This window comes from Bos indicus x Bos taurus, chromosome 5, assembly GCF_003369695.1.
Source record: "Bos indicus x Bos taurus breed Angus x Brahman F1 hybrid chromosome 5, Bos_hybrid_MaternalHap_v2.0, whole genome shotgun sequence".
Taxonomy (NCBI): Eukaryota; Metazoa; Chordata; class Mammalia; order Artiodactyla; family Bovidae; genus Bos; species Bos indicus x Bos taurus.
The window spans coordinates 115,692,440-115,717,750 of NC_040080.1; the positions used below are offsets into that span (position 1 = coordinate 115,692,440).

At 36.2% G+C, this 25,311-nt stretch overlaps 1 protein-coding gene across 13 annotated transcripts in view; it reads left to right on the forward strand.

The window, feature by feature from the left end:
* Positions 1 to 25,311, forward strand: part of KCNC2 (potassium voltage-gated channel subfamily C member 2) — a 287,584-nt gene that overhangs the window by 219,144 nt on the left and 43,129 nt on the right. For 4 of the 13 annotated variants that reach the window (XM_027543333.1, XM_027543331.1, XM_027543332.1 and 1 more), the window contains exons 3-5: positions 6,801 to 7,728; positions 9,802 to 9,966; positions 14,752 to 17,894. In XM_027543333.1, the coding sequence (XP_027399134.1) occupies positions 6,801 to 7,728; positions 9,802 to 9,966; positions 14,752 to 14,888 (1,230 nt within the window). In that variant the 3' untranslated portion in view covers positions 14,889 to 17,894. Of the gene's footprint in view, positions 1 to 6,800; positions 7,729 to 8,122; positions 8,895 to 9,801; positions 9,967 to 14,751; positions 17,895 to 25,311 lie in introns of those variants that run through there. The other 9 variants (XM_027543338.1, XM_027543336.1, XM_027543344.1 and 6 more) reach the window with 9 other exon arrangements.

Consider the following 25,311-nt stretch of genomic DNA (forward strand, 5'->3'; position numbering starts at 1 on the left):
TCAGTCATATCTTTTGCAAATATTTTTCCCATTCGTTCAGCTGTCTTTTTCTTTTGTTGATGGTTTCCTGTGCTATGCAAAGCTGTTAAGTTTAATTAGTTCACATTTGTTTATTTATTTTTGCTTTTATTTCCTTTACTTTAGGATATGGATCCAAAAAAAAAATATTGCTGTGATTTATGTCAAAGCAGAGAAGGCAATGGCAACCCACTCCAGTGTTCTTGTTTGGAGAATCCCAGGGACGGGGGAGCCTCTTGGACTGCCGTCTCTGGGGTCGCACAGAGTCGGTCCCAACTGAAGCGACTTAGCAGCAGCAGCAGCAGCAGCAGCAGCAGCAGCAGCAGCAGCATGTCAAAGAGTGTTCTGCCTATGTTTTCATCTAGAAGTTTTTCAGCCTTACATTTAGGTCCTTAATCATTTTGAGTTTATTTTTGTGTATGATGGTGGATAATGTTAGTTAGCTGTTGAGTTCAGCTATATGTATTTTAATACATACATGAAAAAGAAAATGATGAAACATAAAACTATATGACATTTTCCCTCACCTTTCTTTCAGCCTATTATGTATACCTGGAGAATCTTCCTTGAATGTTTGCTTTGAGGCTTTTAGATGTAATACATTTCATGTACAACCTGGGCTCTGAGGACTTCTCCATAGATGCTAATCAAGAAAAAAAAATTAGAGAGTGTTGGGCACTCTGTGTTGCTAAGCATGGACACTGAGCTTATGGAGAAAAAGTAACTGCTTCTTGGAACCACAAACCAATATTTTAGCAGGATATTCCCATCCTGAAACTGCCTTAGGTGATGTAGCAGTCCTTTGAAGTCAGGCAACATGCAGCATCTTCTCTGGAAAACTTTTAAAATTTTTAATTAGTATTTAACATGCCTCTTCTTATTTTTATTTAATGCTTGTAGGAGTTTGTAGTCTTATCACAGGGGAAAAGGAAGAGAAAGATGGCAGTATAGTTTTCTTCCTCAAATCCCAGGTAAGACACAAGCTTTATTAGCTGAATGAATGGAAGCTATTATTGGCAACATTTGGACCTAGGAACCAATTTAATTTGTTTCTGCTATAAATTTGAATTTTTGCTTCAGTGTGCATGCTTTATTTTTTCATTTCTCCTTTTCACCATTTTTATCTCATTTTTATCACCATCAAAATGTGATTTCTCCTTTTCACCATTTTTATCTCATTTTTATCACCATCAAAATGTGATTATTATTTTGTTCATTTTATACATTTTGAATTAATTCTTCAACCCTTCTATTCATCCATCTAGTCATACTAAATATTAACTACTGTGACAGAATCAGGGGATATAGAAATGAATATGACAATATTCAAGTCCTTAAACAGTTACCAGTTCAGTGAAGAGAAAAATAAATAAATAAACAAATAATTAAAGTCTTCTTTCCCCCTATTTCTTTCCCTTTGCATTTCTTTTTCTTAATATTATTCAGTCTAACCTCACATTTACTCATTTCGATGCAATCTGTGAGGTAGGAACAAAGGAAGACATTTTCTATCTCTGAGACTCTTAGATTTAAGTTCAAATAAAGTGTTCAAATCCTTTGTTAAAGAAATCCAGGTGTAGCCTCTGGATAATCCTAGATCTTCAAGATTTCTGGAGCTGCCCTTTCATTTGATGCTCAAACTAAATTCCTAGTAAACTGAGATCCTGTTCTTCACTCCGTGGGAAGCTCTGTCTCCCAGTATCTCCAAGGACTTTACTGGGGGCTCAATTTCTCCTGATTCCCTTTTACTATTATTTGCTGCTCTCTTATGTTTTTGAATCTGACTATGTATGTTTCCTCCTTGGCTGCCTGCTCCCCTCCTGTCATCCTCCCATGGTCCAAGAACTTCATTACTCAGAGCACATTCAACACCACGCTGTTTTGTAAAACCACCTTTTACTGAGGCGTAAGAAAGCAAGCATCATCTTAGAATTTAATATTCTCCGTTAGTCTCCTAAGGTTCTTTTGCTATATCTGTGGTGGTGGTGGTGATATAGTCGCTAAGACGTCTGACTCTTGCGACCCCATAGGGTGCAGCCCGCCAGGCTCCTCTGTCCATGGGATTTTCCAGGCAAGAATACTTGAGTGGGTTGCCATTTCCTTCTCCAGGGGATCTTCCCAACCGAGGAATCGAACCTGGGTCTCCTGCATTGCAGGCAGATTCTTTACTGACTGATATCTGTGGGGGGATCTCTAATTGTTTGTCCTCGCATTTTGGACTTTTCCTCCTTGTCTTTCGAGACCTTTTCCATTTCCTTCTCATTAGAATTCAACTTTCTTCCAGCATCCTCTTTTGCAGGCTGACAGAAGCCAACTTCCAGTTCCCTACCATGTAATAATGAAGTAAACTTTGGCTTTCGGCTACAGCTTTCTTAATTTTGACCATACCAAGTGTCTTTGGCCTTTATTAATGACCTATCTAGCTGTTTTTTAAACAAAATAATCATCTACTTGGAAGATGAATCTTGTATATTTCCAAGCATATCGAAGTTTATTTCTATTTTTCATACTCTCTGTATTTTCCTGTTATAATATTATCACACCAGCAGATATACAAAGTCCTTAAAAGCTAAAGACATATTGAGTTATAAAGACTACAATGCAGAATAATACAAATGCAAAAATCATCATGTGGTTCTTTAAATAATTCTAATAAAATTTTTGATAAATGAAAGATCCAAACGACATAAAACCAGACAACTTTTGGTTTCTGAAGTTTTATGTCTTAGAATTGTGTATATTTAGAAACTGTTCAGTTGCTTTGCTTACTCAGTTATTTGTGTAGAAGCCAGAATTATGTCTTAACATAAACACACATAAACACACATGGGCCATAAACATCCCATTACATAGGAGGTAGTTAGCTACTCTCATTAAGGTTTAGGAAGACCTTTTTAAGAGTCTACAAATGCTTAGAATTTAAAAACTACTCCAATTCATTTAGTAATCAGTTATCAATCTTGTATTATCAGTCTGTTGAAAAAACACGGAAACAGAGGTTTCAAACTATACTATGCATAGCAATCACCTAGAAAGCCTATAGAATGCAAATTCCATCTCCCCAAACAATGGAATCTGACATCTGATGTAGGACTAAGAAATTCACATTTATGTAAGCTGCCCAGGTGTGTTATAATGAGTGTGAGCACATTTTTGGAAATATGAGTGGGGTATTTAAATAATGTCCTAGTACAAAAAGATTCATGTTAGCTAAATCCCAACCACCTAGTGTGGTATCTTAAGACTTTTTTGACCTTTTCCTGGTAACAACTTGTTTAATGAACATAAACAGTAAGTTCCAGTAATTCTTACTGAGGTAATAATGATTTCAAGTATTTTCATAGTGCTTTAAATTAGAAGCCATATTAATATATATATCTTTTATTTTCACTTTATTCCAGTCAATGGGGCTGGTGCAATAATTTAAGACAAGTTAATTCAATAGGTCTCCCATTATAGAAAGTCCAAAAGGACTCTACCAGCACTCAAACCTCAAAAGTCACCTTACAGTCTCATTTTAAATTCAAATACAGGTAATATTTTTGGTTGATTTAAAACCTTTGAAAAGTGAGGATCTCTGTGCTAATTTGGGATTTATTCATCACAATTTGTGCAAAAGAGGCAGACTTGGAAAGTCTATTCTACTCTTCCTTTGGTGTTCCCTTCAAGCATCACTTAAGAAATTCCAGACATTTTTGTTAAAACTTCTCTCTTGTGTGATACACATCTCTCCTTTCTATCAGGTTGACCTCCACTTATCCTTCAAAGTCCAGTCTATTGATATTTTCTCAGAGGTTTCTATAATCTCTCAGTCTAAATAAAGTTTTAGGTCATTTTTTCCTTTCATTGAATTCATCACAATTGCAATTGTGTAATTTTGTGTAGTTATATATTTAATGTCTGTATACCTCGTGGATTGTGAGTTCCTCAAAGGATGGGATTGTGTTTTGTTTACTACTGTTATAGTAAGGCCCTATCCCTGTGACCTGGTGTACAGAGGCACTCAACATACTTTTGAATTAATGAATGAAGTGTAGGAAAATATCTGACTGAAAAAGATTTTAGCACTTTATATTGATGAGCATAAAAGTATAGTTGAAAACTGTCTTTGTTGTATGAGAGGTGGTAAGTCAGGACTAATTTTGAATGAGCAACGTTGAAGGTCCCACTCTATTCACTACAGAGTATAGGTGGACAGCATTTGAGACTGAAAACTTATTTTAGCCAGAAAAAATGCTGACTCAGAAACACTGGACTCAAAGATAAAAATGCAGTTTACTTTAATTGCTTTGTACTCGCTAACGTCTCATGGATCGAATCTGCCCACTAAAACCTTAGATGCTTAGCCTAAAATTCTGGATGCCATGGTGGGATGTGTGGGGAGTGGCTGTGGAGGGCTCAGTATGTCACACTGCCGAGCCGTAGTGACAAAAGAAGAGTGTGGGGAGAGTCAGGAACAAGCATGACTCTCAGATCCATAGATAAAATTGTGATTAGATAAAGAAGTGATGCACAGAACAAAGATAATTGATTCTTTCTCCAAAAGATGTAATATTTTAAAGAATCTGTGAGGTCCTAGTGATATTGAGTGTTAGAACAAGTAGTTGACTTAAAAAGAAGAGTATATTTATTTGTATGAAGGAAAAGCTAAGTGAAAAAAAATGCCATCATCTCACAATATATCTGGAAAAGATCATAGTCAAATTGTAACATCGAAACCAAGGGAAGTTGGAAGACAGGAATGGAAAAATAAGGCAAAGCCTTGATTTACATGACTTATAATATTAATATGAATAATGTACTTTACAAGCACACTGCAGAGAAACTAGTCCATAATTTGGGGTGGTTATTTCCTTTTCTGGAGAAGGAAATGGCAACCTGCTCCAGTATTCTTGCCTGGAAAAATCCCATGGCTGGTGGAGCCTAGTAGACTACAGTCCATGGGGTCTCAAAGAGTCGGACATGACTTCACATTCACTTTCATTTTCTTTTCCTTTTTAGTTGAGGTTATAGTTGATGTACAATACTATATGTTTCAGGTGTACAGCATAGTGATTTACAACTTTTAAAAAGTTGTATTCAATTTATAGTTATTAAAACTATTGGATAGTATTCCCTAAGTTGTACTATATATCTTTATAACTTACTTATTTTATCCATAATAGTTTGTACCTCTTAATCCTTTACCCCTATCTTTCCCCTGCCTCTGGAGAAGTTTCTTTAAGGCAGATAATCTCAGTCCTAAGATTTTTTTTTTTTCAGTCTTTTTGTGTATCTCATGGATTTGGCAAGATCTGTATATCTCTTACATTGAAACTCAACCAGGGAAGAAGGGAGATGATTTCAATCTCTTCTTGAAACTTAGATCTTTTCAATGTTTAGTTGAGAAGCAGGCATTAGGGAAGAGCTTTGGGTTTGGGATATGTCGTACTATTTCTAAAAGAATCTCCCTCTATTTGACTGATGACCTCTTCCTCGTTCATAATTCATTTGCTTAGGTATTCAAGGACTCTTGGTAGTCTCTTAATGCTCAGTGAGCATGCCCAATCTGAGCGCACTCCGAGAGCACCAGGGCCCTGCCAGCTTTTCTGACAGCCTCCAATGCTGACAGCTGGCAGCAGTGTCACGGGCATCACACGACACTGGGTCTCAGATTTTCAGGTCTTTCATATTAAGAAGAATGTGACCCTAAAATAAACAAAGGTTTCCACGTATTTGTATTCTACATCTGAGAGTTTGGTAGTTATGGGAACAGAATCTGGGGCAAAACTTATCAGGTTAATCTTATGACTTTGGAAAAGTTACCAACTCTGTGACCATAAAAGTGACAGTGTAGTGTGGTTATGAGCATTGATATGAGTTAATTATGTGAATTGCTTTGAAGAGTGTTTGGTACTAGTAAGAACTATATAAGTGGGAGCTTTTATTATTATTCTGTATTAGTAGGTGTGTGTATAGTCATATATTATTGGCCAAAGAAATGTTGAATTTAAAAAATAAAATTAAAAATAAAAATTAAAAAAAAGATATAAAAAAAGAAATGTTGAATTTTAAAAATCCTTTATAACATATATTTTATAACTTTTTAACATATTATTCTAACATTTGAAGTTCTTTTTCAGGAGAGGAAGAATGCCTTTAATTTGTTCCTTAATTCTTTCTCTCCCTTCAGTCTCAATGCCAACTCTTCTTCCCTAGGTTTGCTCTTTGTGGACAAGCCTTCACCTTTAGTTGATATAAATGGTAGCACAGCTCAGATAGTGTTTGCATGTTCACACCTCATGATAATCTGAACATTTAAGAAGCCTGCAGTTAAATATGGGTGACTTCCAAATTTCCATCAGTGTAGACTGCATCTTATATTTATGGTTGTCAATCTGGATCTAATACACGAAGATTTCTAGGATCGTAACCAATATCTGGAGCCATTGTCTACATTTATTATTTTTTTTCAGCCTGCTGCCCTTTAACATTCTTTTGCAAGGATTTTATTTTTCGCTCTTTTTCTTACACGAAAGAGTCAAATTGTTTTCCAACGTAAATCAAAACTTTTAATCTATATAAGCTGAAAGAAGAACTTGAAACATCCTTCCTGTGCAACTCTAATGGATGTTACCTACATGTCTAAGTTCTTATAGTTGAGTAACATCCCAAGTGAAATCTCCAAATATGCGTTTATACTTCTTCATCTACAGGGAGTGTTCTTAGACTTGGATTGAAGTATATTATGGTTCAGATCATTCTATGTTTCTCCTTTTATTTCTTTTTTTTTTTCTCTACAGTTTATTGCTTTTGCTTCTTTATTCTTCATCCTGGTTTCAATCACAACCTTTTGCCTGGAGACACATGAAGCTTTCAATATTGTTAAGAACAAGACAGAATCAGTCACCAATGGCACCAGCGTGGTTCCACAGTATGAAATTGAAACAGATCCTGCCTTGACGTATGTAGAAGGAGTATGTGTGGTATGGTTTACTTTTGAATTTTTAGTCCGTATTGTTTTCTCCCCCAATAAACTTGAATTCGTCAAGAACCTCTTGAATATCATTGACTTTGTGGCCATCCTACCCTTCTACTTAGAGGTGGGCCTCAGTGGGCTCTCATCTAAAGCTGCTAAAGATGTACTTGGCTTCCTCAGAGTGGTCAGATTTGTGAGGATCCTGAGGATCTTCAAGCTCACCCGCCATTTTGTAGGTTTGAGGGTGCTTGGACATACTCTTCGAGCGAGTACAAATGAATTTTTGCTGCTCATAATCTTCCTGGCTCTAGGAGTTTTGATATTTGCTACTATGATCTACTATGCGGAGAGAGTGGGTGCCCAGCCCAACGACCCTTCAGCTAGTGAGCACACGCAGTTCAAAAACATCCCCATTGGGTTCTGGTGGGCTGTAGTGACCATGACCACCTTGGGCTATGGAGATATGTACCCCCAAACATGGTCGGGGATGCTGGTGGGAGCCCTGTGTGCTCTGGCTGGAGTACTGACGATAGCCATGCCAGTGCCTGTCATTGTCAACAATTTTGGAATGTACTACTCCTTGGCAATGGCGAAGCAGAAACTTCCAAGGAAGAGAAAGAAGCACATCCCTCCTGCTCCTCAGGCAAGCTCGCCTAGTTTTTGCAAGACAGAATTAAACATGGCCTGCAACAGCAAACAGGGTGACACGTGTCTGGGCAAAGACAGTCGGCTTCTGGAACATAACAGATCAGGTAAGGCACGGTTTCAAATGCATGCCATTAAATACTTTATAGACCAGTATGTCCCTTAAGTAGAAGGCACCTTCTCATTTTCTGCAAGTGTTTGGAGTTTTCAGTTCTACCCCTTTACAAAATGTGTTTGTGTCAGGCTTGTAGATAGCTCGACTGTAGCTTTTCTAAATGAATCCTAAGGAGAAGTCCTCATAGCTGGTCTATAGAGTTCTCCTGCTTTGACGGGAATGCCATGTGCTGACGGCGCCAATATTTTCTTTTGCCTGTTCGTTGCTTTTGTGCCGTTGTTTCTTTGTGTCCCTGCACGATGTGGTGGTATGATATTGGACATTTCCCATCCTTCATTCTAAAAATGTTGATCTCCATATCATTTGGCTTGGTGTGTTTGTCTCAGTTTTATCTCTGCCACACGGGGCCATGCATTTTGACCTAATTCACAAGAAAAAGTTATGTAAAAAGAATGGATGTTTACGTTTCCAAGGCCTAAACACTGAAGAGGTGATATGTAAGAATGCCCTTTGGAAAGTAAAGGTCTTCTTCATTAATATTATGGACGGTTGATTAAGTTTTCATTATTCTTAAATTAGGGTATTTCAATATAATTCCTTTGCTTTGGGTAAAGTGCTATGTAGTACAATCAGCCCAACATTATGCAGGGTCTAGATGATCTGCTTTGGCTAATCAATAGGAAGGTTGAATTTCTCTGTGGATTTCCTTTTTTATGCATTCTGCACTGGTCTTTTCCCTCCCAGAATGTAATTTTGGATAAATTCCTGCTTGAAATTAGCTGAATTCCTACTTCTCTCTATTGCCATAGATAATCTAGAGTTAATTGACTGTAAATTGACATTCAGTTTGCCAAAGTGATAGTCAATAGTGTCTTCTCTAAGTTATGTCTAGTACAGATGAAATATATTGTAGACCTCACAATTTAACTAATTTTTTGTCATCTATGAAGTGTTAAGATATATGCATTCCCTATAACTTTGATAGGTTTAATCTTTTTCTTGTAGAAAAATGATTTATGACAATCTCATGTGAATAATTTAGCATTATTTAGAAATAACACTGATTAAACAAAACAAGCAAACCAGCAAACACCTGGAAAAGGCAAGTGACATTTTCACAGGTTGCTTCCTTAGCTCCCAGAAGCTATTATGGATTAAATTGGGTGGGGGGTGGGTGGGAACCTGACTGGAACTGAGCTGCTTTTTAAAAGATTTTATTCAAAGTCCTTATGTTTATTTAGTAGATTGTTTTGCAAATTCTGTCAGGGGTATCTGAGAGTTGCTATGCCAGGAATGCCCTTATGAAAGATGGAATTTAGTTTGCGTTGCTGCCCTTATTGGATTGTTCTCAGGTACCCGTGCAGAGCTTTTCTGAAGGGCATGGAAAGGAGGACACACTCTCAGCTTGGGCAAGCACTGTTACAAACTAGCATCTAGGCTATAGGACGTGAAAGTCTTTGGCAAGTATTTAGACGTAAACGTTTCAAGGGCGTTTGGAGAAGTTGATCTTGTTCCATTGTTATGCTCAAAAATACTATGTCGCTTTAAAACAGAGAACCTGGACACAAAGTCTGTAAACTTTGGGATTGTTTTCATTATGAAATTTGGGGAAAATTACTTTCAGAAAATAATGAAAGCATATGTCTTTTAGCACTGCAAAGACAAATCTTTACTTAGGAGTTTCTCCTTCAGTAGGCTCCGTTTTTAAAGATGTCTGTTTGCAGTACCTAGATAACCTGTCAAAAGTGGAAAGATGTTAATTCGTGTGCTACTTCATTATCACGCTTACTTTGAATCATGTTAGTTTTGTAAAAGTCGTTGTCATATTAGATAAAATCCAACATGAAATTAAAATTTCCCTGAGAACATTTCTCTCCTTTTCCATACATTTCCATTTTGCTCCATGTAAGTTTTTGTGACGAGTGATGAAAATTCTTTTACCATGTTGTGATTATTGTGATTTGTGTTATCGCGTGGCTGTGCGGTGGACACCCGGCGTAAACTCTTTGTATTGTCTCATTTCCTCATCATCACTGTCTGTCAATGGGCACGGCGCTGTGACCAGTGTTATCAGGTGACGACAGTGCAGGAAGTGAGCCACCACTATCACCCCCAGAAAGGCTCCCCATCAGGCGCTCTAGTACCAGAGACAAACACAGAAGAGGGGAAACATGTTTCCTGCTGACGGCAGGTGATTACACGTGTGCTTCTGATGGAGGGATCAGGAAAGGTAGGCATGCATTTCATTAGATCCTAACAGGTGACATAGCAATTAAATGCTGCAAATGTATGGAGTGATGTAAAATGCTCGTTCATCATTTTCTAGGAACAACTATGACATCATAGTGCTTTTTGCCTCATTACATCTTATCTCATTATAAACATTTAAAAATATGTATCATGATAGCCAACTTGATTGTCATATCTGAAAGACATTTCACCCTTCTTTCTTTTTTTTTATTTTTTGGTTTTTCATTTGTCTATAGGCAGAATTGTAATGAAGTATTTAATAAAGTCAATCATCTAATTGTTTTAATATAATATATTCAGCAGTCTTGAAAAGTTATCTTTTTTCCTACAATGAATTAAACTCACTAGTTAACTCTATGCACCTGTATGATACGTGGTTGATAATTATAAAACAATAATAAAGCTTTTTCTTCAAAGTAAAGCATTAAACATACTCTAATGGTCTCTTATCCTGGTGGCTCAGACAGTAAAGTGTCTGTCTACAATGTGGGAGACCTGGGTTTGATCCCTGGGTCGGGAAGATCCCCTGGAGACGGAAATGGCAATCCACTCCAGTACTATTGCCTGGAAAATCCCATGGACAGAGGAGCCTGGTAGGCTACAGTCTGTGGGGTCACAAAGAGTCGGACACAACTCAGCGACTTCACTTAATGGTCTCTTATCCAGTGTTTGGGCAAATTTTCCCCAGTAATTAATCTGAATGTCAGGAGCTTGCTAAGGTACATGATCCTCTGGCCATACAGAACAGTATACCCAATCAGTGGAAAGGTTACTTACTGTACTTACAAAATGTATTTACAAAATTTCTCTTCTGGGCAGTAATCATTTTATTATTTTTTAATTGACACTGAACAATTCCTGGCTCATAGAAGATACTTAATATCTGTTGAATGGATGCATTGTATTAGATAGGCATCTTGGTTAAGAAATGTAGCAGGATACTGAAGCTCCACTCCAGCACGGTGGTTTTATTTCCCTAGATTGTATCAGCCATCTATGACTATTCCTTAGGTGCTAGTTTTCATTTTCATTTTAGTAAACTTTGCCAACCAAACAATTGGACCCTTTTTATCCTCAAGAAATTAGTTTCATAACACTTATAACCCACTCTTGTCAAAGTTCTGGTATGCTCTTAGAACACCTTCTACTTTGAGAATTCCAGTTGCTTTAGTGCCAAGGTTATTTTACTCAATTTACCGACAGAATAGAGAAAGAACTACACATTTTTTATGAAGAAATAAAATTTCTTAGGCAATTGACTGAATTTGAATGAAAAACCACTCTAGAACTTTCATGTTCATGCAACTGCATTTTAAAAATATTGTGCTTATTTGCTATTCATTGCAAATTCATTGTTTCTCCCTACAGAATACTTTACCATTTAAGCCTAAAATATTTATTTTATGATGCCTACTTCCTTTGAAATAGCTCATTACCCATGTTGTGCTTCTTTTTTGCTTCTTCTGAGCACTTTATATTGTTCTTTCTGTCTCCATACAAAAGAGAAGACAGAGGACTCTTCTTTTGTTTCTTTAATGTGTAATATTTTAAATTATACTTCATTCCAAGAACTGTCACTCTTTGCATCTATTTCTTGTACGAAAATGTGTTTCAATTATCTGATTTTTCACTATTTTATATTGTTACAATAGTTTTTAAATATTTTTATAGTTAATACTCTATCATAGTACTTAAGCAAAATATATGTATATAACTAACAATATAGAATATAGTACTTAAAGTGCCTTGTAATCTTAAATCACTATATATGTATATACATATATCCATATGTGTATATATGTATTTTTATGTATTATGTGGTTATATTTGGATATATTTTAAGCATCGTTCAATAAAATATCACATGCAGTATTTATACTAGGGTTACATGTTAAGACTCTAGCTAGAATGTTTTTCTTCTATGTTAGATAGTATTTTGAATTTTAAACTGTCAGAGGGGATCACATATTTAAAAATACTTTGAAAACTATAAAGCACCTATATAAATATAGTTTTCCTGTAAAATGGCAAAATTCCATAGCAAAGCAATTAATAAGATATTGTGTTTATATGAGAAAATTATACATGTGATCTTATTTCACAAATACAAATTCTATCAATGAAAGCATCTTTGAAAAACCAACTATGAGCTTTTTATTTTTCATCATTTCTCACTATAAACAAATCCTTTTTCATTCTTGCTTATTTTGTAGATCTGTGTTTTTTTTTTCCTAGATCTGGTAACATTTCTGGCTATTTTCACTTAATCTTCTCAGTGTTTTCTTTGTCATGTCTATTAGAAATCCATTCATTTCTTCTCCTGTTTCCTTTATATAGATTAGAGATGTCTTCTATTATTCCCACTCACATATTTATCTTCTGTATGTTTCTAATCGTTTTCTACACTGACCTGATTTTTGAGTTATGTAAATTCTCCCCTATATAGATGAGAAAAATGACTGGATCCCCATTGTATTCTTTTTCTATCAACAAGTGTAAATGCAGTTGGGCATACATTAAGAAAACATATGGATTACCTAAATGAATGAACTCCCAAAACTTAGAACCTATGATTTTATTTATATGGTAGTTTTATATATATATATATCATTTTACATGAACACAAACATCTCATTGATAGTGCACAAATAGGCAGTTTCAATATTGCCCCAAACAAATATGTGCTCTTAAAAGCTGTATAAAATGTATATCATGTATTTAGATGTTAGTTCAAATTGAGTTCAATATTGTTTATTCTCATAAATTATATTTTCGGTCATTCCATTCAATAAAAGCTTGATGAGGCAAAATTTTGTCAAGTTTTCTAATCATAAATGAACCTGCAGAATAAAGGAAGAATAAATGTATATGAAAAACATAATTTTAGTAATTAAATACTTGTTACTAAATTATAAGGGAACCCTTCTCAAATGGACACTGAAATCATAGTTATTAAAAATAAAAGGACTTATAAACAGAATAAATAATATTTATCTTAATGACTATAATTCAGAAAAGTAACTAAACATTTGCAAGGGCAACCAAGATTTACATGTAAATAACATGATTAATATAAATTGTTAAACAGATTTTTACCTTTTTTGGAAGTCTCATAGGGAACATAGTTATTGTGGGGGAAAAAGATGTATATTTTTACAAGGATGGTTTATAGTTATTAACCTTCTTTGATTCATGTATATTCATGAGGTTGCTTTTAATCAACACCAATCAATGTTTATAGTCTAGTTTACATTTTTAGGTTACACTAAAAATCCAAGTCAACTTGGATAAATTATTCTTTCTACAAGTCCTAGTTATATTTCCAATCGCATTACAGAAGAGTAATGATAATTAGCCCTCTAGAAATGTGAAGGTCCCTATGTAAGAATGAATGACTTGCAATTCCTTTTTAATTATTTAAGACATTCTCTCATTAACTATTCCATCACCCACCAGAGCAGAGTGAAATATATGCACCTCACATTTTGAGCTTTATAGCTCAAAATACTAATAAAACATATAGGCAGATAATTTTCTCATTAGCAGAAATTATGTTCTAGAAAACTTTACTATAATCAGTGGATGACATAAATTTTCATCTACAAAATATCAAAGAAAACATCTAATCTGCTAAAAGTTTGTGGGTGTGTATAGAGAGAGAGGGTTCCTACTAGTCAAACCTTACCCCAAGTAGAGCTGTCATTTTCTGGATCTATAACACTTTTTCAGTGGAGCTGTCAGAACATTTATTTACTGAATTGTATAATATGACTATTTTTTCGGTTAATGATTGCCTGGCTTTTAAGAAAATTTTACCCCTCCTTGTACAGTAGGTACTCACTACCTCATTTACCTGCCTCTAGTCTTTTCTAATAAAAAATACCACAATATATACTTCTTCTAAAAGTGTCCTTGATGGATGTGGGTTGAGCAGCTAAGGCAAAAATCAGTGGGTTAAAGTTTGTCAGAAAGACCTGTAAGTGGAAAGGATTCTGTAAGTCAATGATTATTATGAACAGAAGTTTAGAATGCAAGATAATAGGAAGAAAAGGTGGATTAATATCAAATTATTCTTTATTCCTGGCAGGGAAGAATCAGCTGAAAATATATAATCAAAATCAGATTTAAATTTACTGAAATGATGACTCAGTTTATATTACTTATTTATTTATTTTTTAATACAAAGGATTAGAAATGGGCATTCATTCTGCATCACCTAGATAATGGCATTAAAAGCCATTATTGAGGAATCATCCTTTTAACCCCTTCCCCTTTTAAAGCTGGAAGATTAAAGATGCTGGGAAAGAGTTGTCCACTTAAACTTAAGCATGCTTTATTAGCTTAGTAAATACTAACATAAGAATGAAAAGAGAAAAAATAGCTCATTTTTTTTTTTCAGGGACGTATTCTGAAATTTAAAAATACTAGCCAAATTTATATCTTACTTAAGTTGCTTTGCATAATTCTTAAAAGTTTTCTGATACTGAATATGTCAAAATTACATCAATACAAACTATAATTTGGAAAAGAATAGATTTTGAATATTACAATAGTAATTTGTGATAGCTGGCTTAATCTTTTGGAAATGACAGCTACAATGAGCTTCATTTTTTTTTTAGAGTTGTAAATTGTCTCAATATTGAATTCTTTGTAAGAAAATTCTTTGAGCTCAAAAATAGCACTTTGATTGCCCTGCATGATATTGTCTGTCTGTGTCTGTTTTCTGGTTGAATTCAACTGATGTCTGTGCATTTTTCCATAAAAGGATATGAAAAATCCAGAAGCTTAAACAACATAGCGGGCTTGGCAGGCAATGCTCTGAGGCTCTCTCCAGTAACTTCACCTTACAACTCTCCTTGTCCTCTAAGGCGCTCTCGATCTCCAATCCCATCTATCTTGTAAACCAAACCGCATCAGTTGGCTAAATGGTCTTAATTCAAGTACTGTTTACCCCATAATGGAAATAATTAAATGTAGAGTTACTCCAGACGCCATTAACACAGTATAAATCCTGCATGATACTACTATCTGAGGTCAGAAATGCCACTTGGGTAGCTGACGAATCTTATCCTGGCTTTAAACGAATCTTCTCCTAGTAGTGCTACCACTTCTCCGTATGAATTGCCCTGATCTCCTTTCGCAATAAAATGACAGATAGCACCAGATATTGGCGAGTACCCTAATACATAAACACATCTTCAGGGAGATATATTTAAATCATTGTGCTTCCAAATGCCAGCTACTTCATGGGAACTTCATTTCTTGTGACTCTGAACCATTCTGAAGATGTCTGGGATTCTGTTTTGAATGCACACAACATGACTTGGGTCAGCTCATTTGCATGGACCATCTTGTCTCTATCACCTGAAAGCGATGTCGCAGAGCTCGGGGACCGCAGAGGGCTCGGGATATGTGTACTTGCATTGAGCCATCCTGCTGATGTGAAGGCACTGGTTGGCTGTTCTGCATGTTGAACTGTGGGGCAGGGAGGGCGAATTTCTCCTTGACAATTTTTTTTTCTTTATTAGTCTTTGAAAAAAAAAGATGTGTTTAATTTCTTGATTGATTTACTTTCCTTCCAAAATGCTGTATTGGAGTTCTGAATGTCTCTGGTTGTTTGCACACAGATAACTGCAAAGAGATTGTCATTACTGGTTACACGCAAGCCGAGGCCAGATCTCTTACTTAATGGCTTGGGGAAGGCACAAAACATGAGAAAGGTAACTGCCAGCCAGGCTTGCATCGTTCAGATAGGAACTGCTATTTGGAACTAGACTCATGTTTTCTCTTTTTTAATCCCAGAATTTGTCATCATTTTCAGAGTCAGGGTGCCAAATATCACTCAAAATTCTTGTCTTTTTTACCCCCTTCTTTTATTTAATTTATTATTTTTTTTTCGCAAACAACAAAGAGCATTGTTGTTCACAGGAAGCTTTCTTGACCAGCCTTAAATTCCTGACTGACAGCATTAATCAGGTTTTCAGGCAGTGTTTAATCAGGTGCTTTGTCCTGTATGTTGTTCTGTCCGCATGTCTTAGCTCCCTGTCTTATATGTATATGCCATCTGTCTCCATGAAGCACAGAAATGCCTTGATAAGGTGTTCATGATTTTAGTACTGGGTCTTCTCCCCTGCCCCTTGCCTTCTTCACTACTTGGAACAGCCTCTCTGCTTTGTGTGTAAATTAATGATGCCCCGTAGACTACCTAAGTTAATTGGTACTGTGAACCTTTTTGAGGAGCAGGATTTAAGCAGCAGTTTTACCTTTGCATTTGATTGCCTGCTGCAGTGTCAGTTTCTACTACCTAGCAACCAGAATTCATCAGGACACGCCGATGAAACCCTCAGGGTGTCTTATTCAGTCCAAGTGGAAGACATTCTGTTTGCACATCTCTACAAATGCAATAGCAGTAGTGTGTCTGATGTATTGGACATGAGAGGGAAGAAAATACCATACTATAAATTGAGAGATAAACAATATTTCTAAGGCATTTAGGGTCCTTGAGACTGCTAATTCCTGATGCTCATGTTTATTTCCGGTTAGGGAGACAATTGTCACTTTTAGAATTGGCCACATAACATGCATTACTTTATATCCCCAAGTCCTAGAGCATGACCTGCATGTCAGAGACCTTGTACAGCACTGTATTTACCCAGACATAAACAACTTATATTTAGAGATTCCGTGATGCTTTTGATAACACTACACATAGAAAGTTATAATTAAACACAAGTTTATGGTGAAGGAATTAATATACTGTCTGGTGCTGCTGTTATTGACTGCAGTGTTATACAGAATTTATCATGGATTTTTGACTGCTGAAAAAGGGACAGTGGAATTTAGCCATACCAAGGACTGTTCTGGAAACAGACTTCTGCTGCTGAATGTGCCCTGACGTGACCAGGTTGCACTTGGAAGAGATCCTGGCGTCTTCATGAGGCATGAGAAGCCTATGCAAGAACTGTGGCTGGAACTCATTTGGTGCTGCCCATATGAGTGGTCTGCTGAGGACTGGCTGGCGTGAAACAGCTGTAAATACCCACATGTATGCATGGGTCAACAGCTTTGGCCATCTCACATCAAAGAAAGCCAGAGTCACGATCAGCGTCTCTGGAGCTTCAAGTAAGGCCCGCCCCTCTGTGAATTACCCTCTGTGGACCTGCAGTAGATTGTGCTGTGATCATACGAGCAGTGATATTGGTATACTATAGGTCTGTCTTAATTTCCTTTAGTTCTCCTTTGTTGGTTAGATCTACGAACACTAACTGTAGCATTTATTTTTAATAAACCACTTACACTAGCTTGTCATATTATGTTGTAAAATTTTCAGTGCCTATTTGTCAAAACTGACCCATTTGGAGTCTCACATTTGTTTTAAGTTCTTAAAAGTTATTTGACTTAAACTCATTAATATTATTCATGATTCAAGCATTTTGTCATTGTTACCTCAATTATAAATATTAAAAAAATAAAATTCTGGCAATGAGAGTATTTTTTTATTAAATTATCAAGAACAATGTCAGTATATAGTAGAATATGAATTGAATTATATCCTAAAATGTATATTTTGCATAAAAGAGATATTCTTCAATCGATTACTTTTTTGTGAATTTTGTGGCAAAGAAGCTTGTACTTGTCTTTAAAACTGTTGTAGTTGAAACTGTATAAGAATTCATCTTGCTTAATCAGTATTTCTGGAATCTATCAGTTCCCCTGGGACTCTGAATATAACATACAACCTAATTATGAACCCCTATATCACGGACCTTTTGTGACCATCTCAAGGTGCATGCATAACCTTGAAGATAAATGGTGAAAATGTAATTAACTAAAATGAAGAATAAAAGGCAAATAAGTTGGGGATAAACTTGAATCCTATCGGAATAAATTATTCATGTTTTTTCCTTGGCTCGTCTCTTTGTTTTGGAGTTTTCAACAGGCTTTACCATTTTTATGCATCGTGATAACAAAAGACACTCATGCATAATAAAGAATTTGAGATGAAAGGATTTGTAAACATACATAGGTCACATTTTCATTCAAGCCTTAGACATGTAGCCAGTGTTTTCCTCTTCTAAGTGATTTTTGCTCTTATAATTCTGAAGTGGTAAAATTATTATTATGGTATTTGATTTTTGTATGGCATTTTATGACTAAATACTGAATTTTCACTTACACTTTCCAATTTAATCATCACAGTGATTCTGGAGGTAAATATTTTTTGTTTCATTTTACTGGAGGTGAAGTGAAAGATCAGAGAGGCAAGACTATTCACGTATATATTTGTCACGATTTTCCTGTCATAGTTTCTTATGGTTTAAATATCTACTGAGCTTCTTGTGCTGAGCCCTTTCAGTCGTATCCAGCTCTGTGTGACCCCGTGGACTGCAGCCTGCCGGGCTCCTCTGTCCATGGGAATCTCTAGGCAAGCATACTGAAATGGGTTGCCATTTCTTACTCCAGGGGATCTTCCCTGAACCCGTGTCTCCTGCTTTGGCAGGAAGTTTCTTTACCACTACTGCCACCTGGGAAGCCCTCTTATAAATGCCTTATCTTCTAAATATGACTTCTGTCTTGCTTTTGGATAAAAGATGAGTGTCTGAGCAGTACACCACATGTGGCTGGCATTCCATTTTCATTGCAGGGTTATGTGTTTATTTACCTGTAAATTCTATGTCACCAACAGGAAGAGAGGAAAGGGAAAATGGAAAAGAGAAATAAGGTTGACAAATCCAACACTTTACTGAATCTTTTCTAGGTCTAAAAGAGCTAGATTATTAAGAGACTATTGATTATTAAGTCTATTAAGAGACTGTTGATTATTAAGAGACTATTAAGAAACCAAGATTCAGAAAAGAAAATCTGTCTAAATATAATTACTTACAAAAAGTTGTTAACTATGGTGTCAGGATGTAGGATTTACTGTAAAAAGGAAAATTATATAGGATGGGGAAAGAATGCATTTTAATACATGATAATTGCCATCAAATTTTGATTAAAAATCAAGATTAAATACTTACAGAAAAAAGGGGAAGATATTCAGTTTATCTTTGAAATAAATCACAAGACAGATGAATGAGCAAGAGTGAACTTAACTTGGAAAGAGACAGTGAATATATTAAAAGACGATAATACAAAGCAAGGACTTTGGAGGATTTATAACATGCTTGAAGACATTTAGAGCTAAATGAATACTATAGATTTATATAAATTTTCCCTGACATAGTTGCAGTATCATTATTATTGATCTTTTGTTTCCTGTTCTCCCCTGAAACAACTCTGAGAATATGATATTTTTCATTATCTAAGGATTAAATAATTAAATTGCATTAGTATTACATAGTTTATTTATTCATCAAACTGTCATGTCAAAGTGACAGACCAATGAATATGCACTTTGAACATTAAAATGTTCAAAGACTATGTATTCTCCATTGAGAATCCCAGGTGCCTAGCACTCAATTTTTAAAAAATGAACTATATTTTAGAACAGCTTTAGATTCATAGAAACATTAAGCAAAAAATACAGCCTTCCCATTTACCCCCTGCTCCCACTCATGCACAACATCCCCCACTCTCTGCATTCTACACCAGTGGTATTTGTTACAATTGATGAATCTGCATTGATATATGATTATCCAAAGTCCATAGTTTCCATTAGAGCAGCCCAGGGAAGCACAGATACATAAGACATCATTCCAAGCATGGAAAACTTCACCTAGAATATTGATATCTAATCCTGGCTCTGCATCAAAAAAATTGTTGATGTCACTTAAAAAAACAAATACCAGATAAAATTTAAACCTTTTAAATTATATCTGGAGATGAAGCCTAGACATGTATATTATTTTACAAAAGACTTGTATGCATATTATTAGCAAATGAAACATAACAAAGAAAAAAATGAGCATGAATTAAACTTGTAGATTTGATAAATACCATATATATTTCAAGGCTGTATATTGTCACCCTGCTTATTTAACTTATATGCAGAGTATATCATGAGAAATGCTGGGCTGGGAGAAGCACAAGCTGGAATCAAGATTGCCGGGAGAAATATCAATAACCTCAGATATGCAGATGACACCACCCTTATGGCAGAAAGTGAAGAGGAACTAAAGAGCCTCTTGATGAAAGTGAAAGAGGAGAGTGAAAATGTTGGCTTAAAGCTCAACATTCAGGAAACTAAGATCAGGGCCTCTGGTCCCATCACTTCATGGCAAATAGATGGGGAAAGAGTGGAAAGAGTGTCAGACTTTATTTTTGGGGGGTCCAAAAAATAGATGGTGATGCAGATAGTGATTGCGGCCATGAAATTAAAAGACGCTTAGTCCTTGGAAGGAAAGTTATGACCAACCTAGATAGCATATTGAAAAGCAGACACATCACTTTGCCAACAAAGGTCCGTCTAGTCAAGGCTATGGTTTTTCCAGTGGTCATGTATGGATGTGAGAGTTGGACTGTGAAGAAAGCTGAGCGCCAAAGAATTGATGCTTTTGAACTGTGGTTTTGGAGAAGACTCTTGAGAGTCCCTTGGACTGCAAGGAGGCCCAACTAGTCCATTCCAAAGGAGATCAGTCCTGGGTGTTCATTAGAAGGACTGATGCTAAAGCTGAAACTCCAATACTTTGGCCACCTCATGCGAAGAGTTGACTCATTGGAAAAGGCTCTGCTGCTGGGAGGGATTGGGGGCAGGAGGAGAAGGGGACGACAGAGGATGAGATGGCTGGATGGCATCACCGACTTGAGGAACATGAGTTTAAGTAAACTCCGGGAGTTGGTGATGGACAGGGAGGCCTGGTGTGCTGCGATTCATGGGGTCAGGAAGAGTCAGATACGACTGAGCGACTGAACTGAACTGAAGTGAATTTATCATATAGGTTAGCTAGTCTTTTACTAGCAGATCAGCCAAGTACCTGTATTAGGAAAAATTTTTTTTCGTAGTCATCAAATGTGATTCCAAAATGAGATGTCATTAAAAAGAATTTTATAGGTGTATTGTAAATCCATAGTTTAAATCTTCATCTCTCAGTGTATTTCTTATAATCAAAAAGTGATATAAGGACATTCCATCTAACTCAAGTATATTATTTTTGAGGGAAAATATTTTTGATCTTTGTTATAAATTTGGTAAACACTTAGAATTTATTCTGAGTTAGAAAGAGTTGTCATCACACCAAAATGATTAAAATGACTTTGGCATTAGTGACAATTTCACATTTGTCTTAGGAGTAGTGAATAGTGAGGTGAAACAGCTAGGATATAAAAGCATTCTTAATGTAATTTGAAGATCGTAGTTCCTAAAAGCTTTGATTAAACTTTAATCAATGGTCTCGGTGTTTTTATCTCCTTTTGAGATCTGTTAGCAATGAACTGAACAGTTAATTTAAAACCAGTTATTTCTTAATGGCCAAGAGAAAGTATATGACTTAAAGATATACTTAATTTTCTCATCAAAAATAAAACCTGTAATTTTATTGCAAAGACTTAAGCATGAAGTCAGTACCTAAGGAATGACTGTGTATTTCTTTCTTTCTTTTCTTTTTTTCCCTGAGACCCCACATTTTACCAGTAATTTGGTCTCTATCTGGAAACAAAGACAGTAGTTTAAACACTGTACAGTGGTATTTTCTCCTGTTGCAGTAGATGTTCCTTATCACACTGGGTGGCAAAAAACTTAAAAAAAATTGTAAGAATTCTAGGCAGATGACTGGTAGAGAGCCCCAGAATCTAAGACAATACCGATCAAAACACACACACACAGACACACACTCACTGCTGCAAATACAAAGGCAAAGAAAAGCCAGAGATAAAGTCCAAACACTGAATATCGCCTGAAGCAAGGTCAGTTAGTGTGAAATAAACGAAAGGACAAGTCAAAGGTAAAGAACTAATTATATAATTCAGCTTCATAAGTCATGTTAGAATAAATTCTGCACAAGAAGGCCAGACCTTCTTTTCACTGGAGACCTGGAAAGGTTTCCATTCCATCACAGGGATGCTAGAGAAGAGACCACAAATTTTCATATTCTTTAGTGAATTTAGACAGTTTCCTCTTAGATGCTCTGTTTTTATTTGCTTGTTTCAGTTTTGACAAAGTAATATCCTTTCTTTACTTTTACATTAATGTTAAAGTTAAATATTTTCAGAACTAGCTGACTGTCAAAATATAAAATACTACTGGCTTTATATTTGTTTTGATTTGTGTAAAATGAATTTACATAAGTTTTTAAAAAATTTATCATAAGAGCACAAAATGACAGAGGACTACTGAGAACATGTTGCCTTTTAATGTGAAATTCCCTAATGACACAAATGAGATTCCTAGGAAAGATACAAGTATAAGGTTTATTTTCCAAAATTAAATTTTTTCAGGCTCAGATCCACCTACTTGTTTTTTAGAACTGATAACACATAGCAACCATAACATTGAATGTCAAAATATTAAGGTAAAATAACATTTTTTGCTTTTAATATCATTTTTTCTTGGCACCAAATGTTCTGGTATTGACATGCGGTGTGTTGGACCTGTGGAAGAAAGACATGTAGAATTGCTGCTTAGAAAGCATCTTCTGACATAAGTGGTTCACTTGAGATCCACAGGCAGAAACTTCTGCAGCCTCACACCATCAAATAATCCTTCTTCTAACTAAACCAGGTGAACTATGAGACTGTTTCATGAAGACAAATGTTATCTTTTGAATTGCCAACTGATGGTTATGACCAAGATGCCTTACCATTCCTCTCAATTCCGCAAAACACTATTTTTTAAGTTATTTTAAATTGGAAAATGATTTGTGTACAGTATGTGTTGGTTTTTTTCCCTACAACAATATGAATCAGCCATAAATATACACATATCCCTGCCTTCTTGAGCCTCCCTCTCACGAGCCCTATCCCACCCCTCTAGGTCACCAGACGTTTCTTTCTGGCATTGGCCCCTGACATCCCTTTTTCTTAAAGTGTTTACTTTTGAAAACTTGCTAGTGTAAATTCTTTCTCTGCCCCTTGGAAGGGTAAGCCTTCTAGCTCTCACCATTTCTACAACCCAGGAATATCTTTTTCAAGTTCCTGGGATCCATTTCTTTGAAATAGAATAATCACAAAAGATAGCACCTCTAACTCCTAGTCTCTGTGGGAAGGTAGGAGCCTAACTTTCTTTTTTTTAATATAAATTTATTTATTTTAATTGGAGGCTAATTACAATATTTTACTGGTTTTACCATACATCAACATGAATCCGCCACGGGTGTACACATGTTCCCCATCCTGAACCCCCTCCCTCCTCCTTCCCCGTCCCGTCCCTCTGGGTCATCCCTGTGCACCAGCCCCGAGCATCCTGTATCATGCATGGAACCTGGACTGGTGATTTGTTTCACATATGATATTGTACATGTTTCAGTGCCATTCTCCCAAATCATCCCACCCTCACCCTCTCCCACAGAGTCCAAAAGACTGTTCTATACATCTCTGTCTCTTTTGCTGTCTCACATACAGGGTTATCATTACCATCTTTCTAAATTCCATATATATGCGTTTCTTAAGTGCCAATTAGCAAACACCGATGATCCAGTCACATTAACCAACCTCCCCTCTAATGTCCTCTGGTACTTTTTACTGGCTCACTCCAGGGCTTAAAAACTCTACCACTTGTGTTTCAGTGTAGTTGAGTTTAATCTCTCCTTATTGCAATAGTCTTAAATAAAATCTTCCTTGCCTGTTTAACTGGTCCAATGAAATGCAGTTTGTCTAGTTCCTTAGTCGATATTGTAAGTTGTGGTGAATCACAAAAACGAAATGAAAAAAGCATTTTGAGGACTTACATAGGTAGGGAGAGGTGAAGAGGAATTCCAACCACTCTGTAAGCTAATTTTGAAACAGACATTTAGAAGATTTTTTATAATATCATAAATATAATTTGAGAATTAATAAAACAGCTTTCATTTTTTGAAAGAATTAAATTTCCTTTTTTGAAATGATTACATTGAAAGGGAGCTGTAAATAAACTAAGTTGTTGCCATTCATCTCTTTTCCTTTTACTGCCCAAAATATGATAAAATGATTTAGTAAGACCCACTCTTTTTTTGGACACTGTCCCTTAGAGTCCCCCAACAGGTATATTCATCACTTTATCCCTACTGCAAGGCAAACTTCCAAGCTCACTGAAGAATCTCAGTACATATTTGTTAAAGTGAACTGTTACTTAGACTGAATCTTCCGAATTTGCATCTCACCATGTTCTTTCCTAGTTGTCAATCTATCAACATTGGAATAAAACAAATGTTTAACTTTGCCATTCAACACATCTTGTCATTTGGTTCTTTCTTGTGTGTCTGTAGTCAACAATTCATTATTTTCTCTAGTTCCTTTGTTCAGTAGCTCCAGGGCTTCATAAAATCTCTGGGATATGGTAGACACAGCGTCATCACTGACCCCGGACCTCTTGCTGTCCTGCCTCACCTTTGGTTTGGGCCTTCTTGGACACTAATAACTGTCTAAGTTAAACTTCAGTTTGCAACAGATTTTGTGCTTACTATTATTTTAAACCTCTTATATATTTTATCTAAACTTATCAACAGCAATGCCAGAATTAACTTCTAAGATCAGAGATTCACTTTAAAGATCTCCCCTGATCTACCCCCACCCCCACCAATTAGCACAAATCATTATTCTATTGTAATTTGTAGATAAACCTACTTAACCTGTGTTGTGTGTTATGTTAAGTCGCTTCAGTCCTGTCTGGCTCTTTGCGACGCTATGAACTGTAACCCACCAGGCTCCTCTGTCCATGGGATTCTCCAGGCAAGAGCACTGGACTGGGTTGCCATGTCCTTCTCCAGAGGATCTTCCTGACCCAGAGATCAAACCCACATCTCTTAACATTTCCTACATTGCCAGCCAGGTTCTTTACCACTAGCACTACCTAGGAAGCCCTTCAGTTGAGTTCAGATCAATTCAGTCACTCAGTCATGTCCGACTCTTTGCGACCCCATGGACTGCAGCACGCCAGGCCTCCCTGTCCATCACCAACTCCTGGAGTCCGCCCAAACTCATGTCTGTTGAGTCGGTGATGCCATCCAACCATCTCACCCTCTGCTGTCCCCTTCTCCTCCTGCCTTCAATATTTCCTAGCATCAGGGTCTTTTCAAATACTCAGCTGTTCGCAGCAGGTGGCCAAAATATTGGAGTTTCAGCTTCAACATCAGTCCTTCCAATGAACACTCAAAACTGATTTCCTTTAGGATGGACTGGTTTGATCTCCTTGCAGTCCAAGGGACTCTCAAGAGTCTTCTCCAACACCACAGTTCAAAAGCATCAATTCTTC